The sequence below is a fragment of the Sinocyclocheilus anshuiensis genome, unplaced genomic scaffold (assembly GCF_001515605.1).
Source record: "Sinocyclocheilus anshuiensis isolate Anshui unplaced genomic scaffold, SAMN03320099.WGS_v1.1 scaffold1957, whole genome shotgun sequence".
NCBI lineage: Eukaryota > Metazoa > Chordata > Actinopteri > Cypriniformes > Cyprinidae > Sinocyclocheilus > Sinocyclocheilus anshuiensis.
Genome location: NW_015537935.1, coordinates 877255 through 881553, shown reverse-complemented (window position 1 = coordinate 881553; position 4299 = coordinate 877255). Strand labels below are relative to the sequence as shown.

Sequence of the window (4299 nt, the reverse complement as noted above, 5' to 3'; positions counted from 1 at the left end):
TGTGTTTAAAGTGTTTAAAAATCATATCACCGTTATTGAAAAAAATTATATCGCGATACATATTGATATTTCCAGCCCTAGAATGAATGGCCAGAATTACCCTGGTCATATTCAAACCACACACTCACTCTCTCTCTCTCTCTCTCTCTCTCTCCCCTGACTTTATCAAAATGTGTGTTTTCTGCATGGGTGTGTGTAATTTGCATTGTAGAGCAAAATGTTAAGCATTCAGCAACGGCTCAAAGCGGCCAATGAGGCGTCTAGGTATTTATTATGTCTATGGTTGGAACCACGACTGTTTCTGAGGAACTACAAAATTGTTGAAAATTGTTTGGTGGAAGAATACTGTTTTTATTTATATCATTACACCTTATTTGCTCTGTTTTATTCTGTGAAACCTTACGTATATGGAATAACTCCGCTTCGCGTCATGTCTAACAACACCCCTTGGCTGTTATAAATTCACTGTAAACCACAGCTTCTTGGGGCTTATTGCTTTAAAAAGACATTGTAAAACTAATCCACATGAATAAAGCAGTTTAATTATTCTTCTGAAGATACAAAATTGCTTCATATAATATGATAAACATTTAATTTAGGCTTTTATTCATATATAAACAATGCTCTTACATAGAGCACATTAAATATAGTAAACACGGAGGCTCAACTATACTTGCCTGACACCGGAACAAACCTCACTGGTTCTTGGGGAAGCTTGAACATGCTTGCGTGACACACAAAAACAAAGCAAGCAAGCATGGTTGAGCTTTGTGTTTACCATATTCGATGAGCTCCATCTGACCATCCATCTGTTTATCACATAAAACGGTCACCAGAAGACTTAGATTAAACTTTTCAATTCTTATGGGTTACGTTTACAATGTAAACATTTTGAAGCCCCAAAGTTTGGTTGCGTGGACTTTCAATGGAGAGACAGAGAAGTCTCCAGTTTCATTAAAAATATATTGATGATATTTGTGTTTTGAAAATGAATGGGTTTTGAACAACATGAGGGTGAGTGATGGCAGAATTTTCTTTTTTTTTTTACTTAAGTAACCCTTTAAAGAAATATCTAATTAATTATACAAAAAAAAAAAACTTTTTGGGTGCTTTTAACATATCGTTATGTTTAACAGAAAATAGTAATACTTATAATAATACTATATAATTTAATTATTATAACATTGATATTCTGATGTCATTGTTCTTTAAAGCACTGGCAATAGAGAGTTTTCTTTTTTGCCTTCGTTTCTATATATATAGTATTATCAAGTATTATCTGTCAACACTGCATTGGCTACCCATTAAGCACTGTATACATTTTAAAATTTTGCTGATTACATATACACCGTATTGGTCCGAATATAAGACGACCCTGATTATAAGATCGCGATCTTTACAACACGCATTACATTACGTATTTCATGGCACACTCGGTTTATGCGTATTTGGCGCCACCTATTGTTGTGGGTGTATTATTGACATGTCAAAGTCTAGACCCTGAATATAAGACGACCGTGTTTTTTCAGATGTATTTCCAAGAAAAAAACATCGTCTTATATTCGGGTCAATATGGTAAATCCCTGAATAGTTTAGCTTCTCAGTACTTGAGTGAGTTCCTATCACATTATAGTCCTTCACGCTTCCATTATAGTCCTTCACGCTTCTTGCGGTCCCAAAGTTTTAGTGCCCAAACTTTGAAACAGTCTACATAACACTGTTCAGGAGGCAGACACACTCTGACAGCTTAAATGTACATTAAAGAGTAATCTCTTTAACCTAGAATACACAACACACTTTCACATTTCTATAATTCAAATCCATCAAAGGACTGTTAGGCTGCATTAATTAGGGCAACCGGAATGGGGAACACTTCTCATAACACCCAGTGTACTTGTTACATCAAAAGAAGAATGGCATCTACGCTAATATTAGCCTGTCTGTCTCATCCTTATCCTGAGGTTACCATAGTTGGATCCAGCCTGTATCCAGACCAGATGAATTGAATTAAGCCGAATTAATTAACTATTGTCTTCTGTAGAGCTGCTTAATAGCTGAATCACATCTTGCAACATCGACACTTTATCCAAATGAATTGAACCAACACTGAACTGACTCAAGCTGAATAACGACATTACTGCCTTTTGTACAACTACTAATAGCTGAATTGAACTTGTTTCAAAAATTTATGAACGTTACACTTCTGAACCAACACTGAACTGACTTGAGCTAAATAATGACACTATTGTCTTCTTAAAGCTGCTTTACAGTAGAATCTAATTAGCCTCCATAACCCAGTTTCCATAATTGATTCTGCTATTTTCCTTCTTATTACTGTGAAGCTGCTTTGAAACAATCTGTGTTGTATACAGTGCTATAGAAATTACGGTGACCTGACTCAATGTTCATTTTGTAGTAATTATGGATATGGAGGCATGAAAAAAATTTCTTGCGACACCAACAACATTTTTTTTTTAATCTGCTCCAAATGCTTCAAAACAATAAGGTAGACAAAGAACCCTACATCAAATGACAGCAATTCAACTTGAACAGTCAGTGCATCTCAATCAGCTCCCTAGCTCGAGAATCAGCATATTGTATACACAAATTTGGACACTAGTAAAGGAACCTGGCATTCTAGTGAAAGGATTTGCAATTGAGGTAGCCCTTAAATTGGCTGACTCCTAGGTCAGTGCCCTGACTACTGAGCTAGGGATCTGATTGACATGCAATCAGTGATCAAGACAAAAAGGAGAGTGAAGATGTATTTTACCTCACATCCAGACAGAGCCTGGCTGGCTTCTGCAGCATAAAAGAGTGACTCCACACTAGAGGGATCCAGGTTTGACTTGATAAACTGGCATGTCTCCTGAGGTAGACAAATAAGACAAAATTTGAGACAATAATAAAGACTCACTAATATTAATTATTTAAAAAAATTAATGTCTTTCACCATTATGAAAGACATTTTTTCTTACATCTGCATCCGCAACTAAGATTCCCAACTTGCTAAGTCCAACAACAGAGTAATAAGCAGACTTGAGGTCAGTGAAGGGTTGGCTCAATACAGCCTGAAGTCTGGCCACATCAGTGGTGGTCAGATGATGGGTTGGGGTCAGGGCCTGGGTTTTAAGAACCATGGACAGGACCAACAGGCTAAACAAACCTTCAAATGGGTACATACACAAAGAATACAGTTCATATGATGACACATAAGTATCTTAAAGGGGTCATATGATGCTGCTAAAAAGAACATTATCTTTCTTTGCGTGAACATTTGGGAGGCGTTATGCAAATCTTCCCAGATCGTGACGTAGGTATGTGGGGGCGTGTTAGAACGAGCCGTTTTAGGTAGGCGTGGTTAACTCAACTTTTATAAAGAATATCTCTTTGGTTTTGAGACTTTAGTGTTTGCAACTTTACAGATCTTCTTTATGCACCAAGAGCTTGTAACACTCCAAAGAGAAAGGAAAAATTGAAATCGCATCATATGACCCCTTTAAGGTAATTACACTTAAGGGATGCGTTTGACTCCTAGGAAAGCATAATATGCATTTTGAGGGTGTGGAAAGAGCTGGGTTGTTTGAAATCAATTGGAAATACTGAAAATTGGATGTTTTTAATAATCATTCTATAGCCACTGTCCTTACAAAGAGCAATTTCTAGCTGATTAAATATTTTTACAGTTGAGCTTAAAACTTGTCCATGACTTTTCCAGGCCTAAAATCACAATATTACAAATTCCCAGCTGAAACCTTGAAGTGTCCTTATTAATCCTTATATAACTTCATAACAGAAGTGAGAGAGAGAGGGGAAAAGGGAAACTTTAGGGCCTTATATAAGATATAAACACCAGAATTTTCATGTTCAATGCAAATGCTATCAAATACAGAAGCTATAACATACTGCTAATATAATATGACTTAACGATACTATAAATTACACTATAAATGTTCACCTGACACTGGATAAATACTACGCTCAACACTACTGAAAACATCTAATATCATAGTAACTCATATCAGAATAAACGCAGGTGCTGATTGTCTGGTGCCTGCAAGAACAACTGTTCGGATAAAATGTGACAAACTGCATTCACAACATCAGCCTAAACATGTCAGCAACGCATCACTGTTTACTCTTACAATGATTAAATGAACAAAAATCTCAAACAAAAGCATAAAAACTTGCAGAAATGCTACTTACAGAGATGAGCCATGTCGCCTAATGCACCGTCACCAAAAGCTCAGAGAACTTCCGGGTTATGCGGATGAAACTTATTTCACCAATGTAGGGTGA

General features: G+C 36.4%; 1 protein-coding gene across 2 annotated transcripts in view; it reads right to left on the bottom strand.

Annotated features, from left to right (window-relative positions):
• rpn2 (ribophorin II) overlaps positions 1-4299 on the bottom strand; it is a 28395-nt gene extending 24096 nt beyond the window's left edge. For both annotated transcript variants that reach the window (XM_016447284.1, XM_016447292.1), the window contains exons 1-3: positions 4207-4299; positions 2979-3166; positions 2774-2869 (exon numbers count right to left, since the gene is read on the bottom strand). In XM_016447284.1, coding sequence (XP_016302770.1) covers positions 2774-2869; positions 2979-3166; positions 4207-4219 — 297 coding nt within the window. In that variant the 5' untranslated portion in view covers positions 4220-4299. The remainder of the gene's footprint in view (positions 1-2773; positions 2870-2978; positions 3167-4206) is intronic.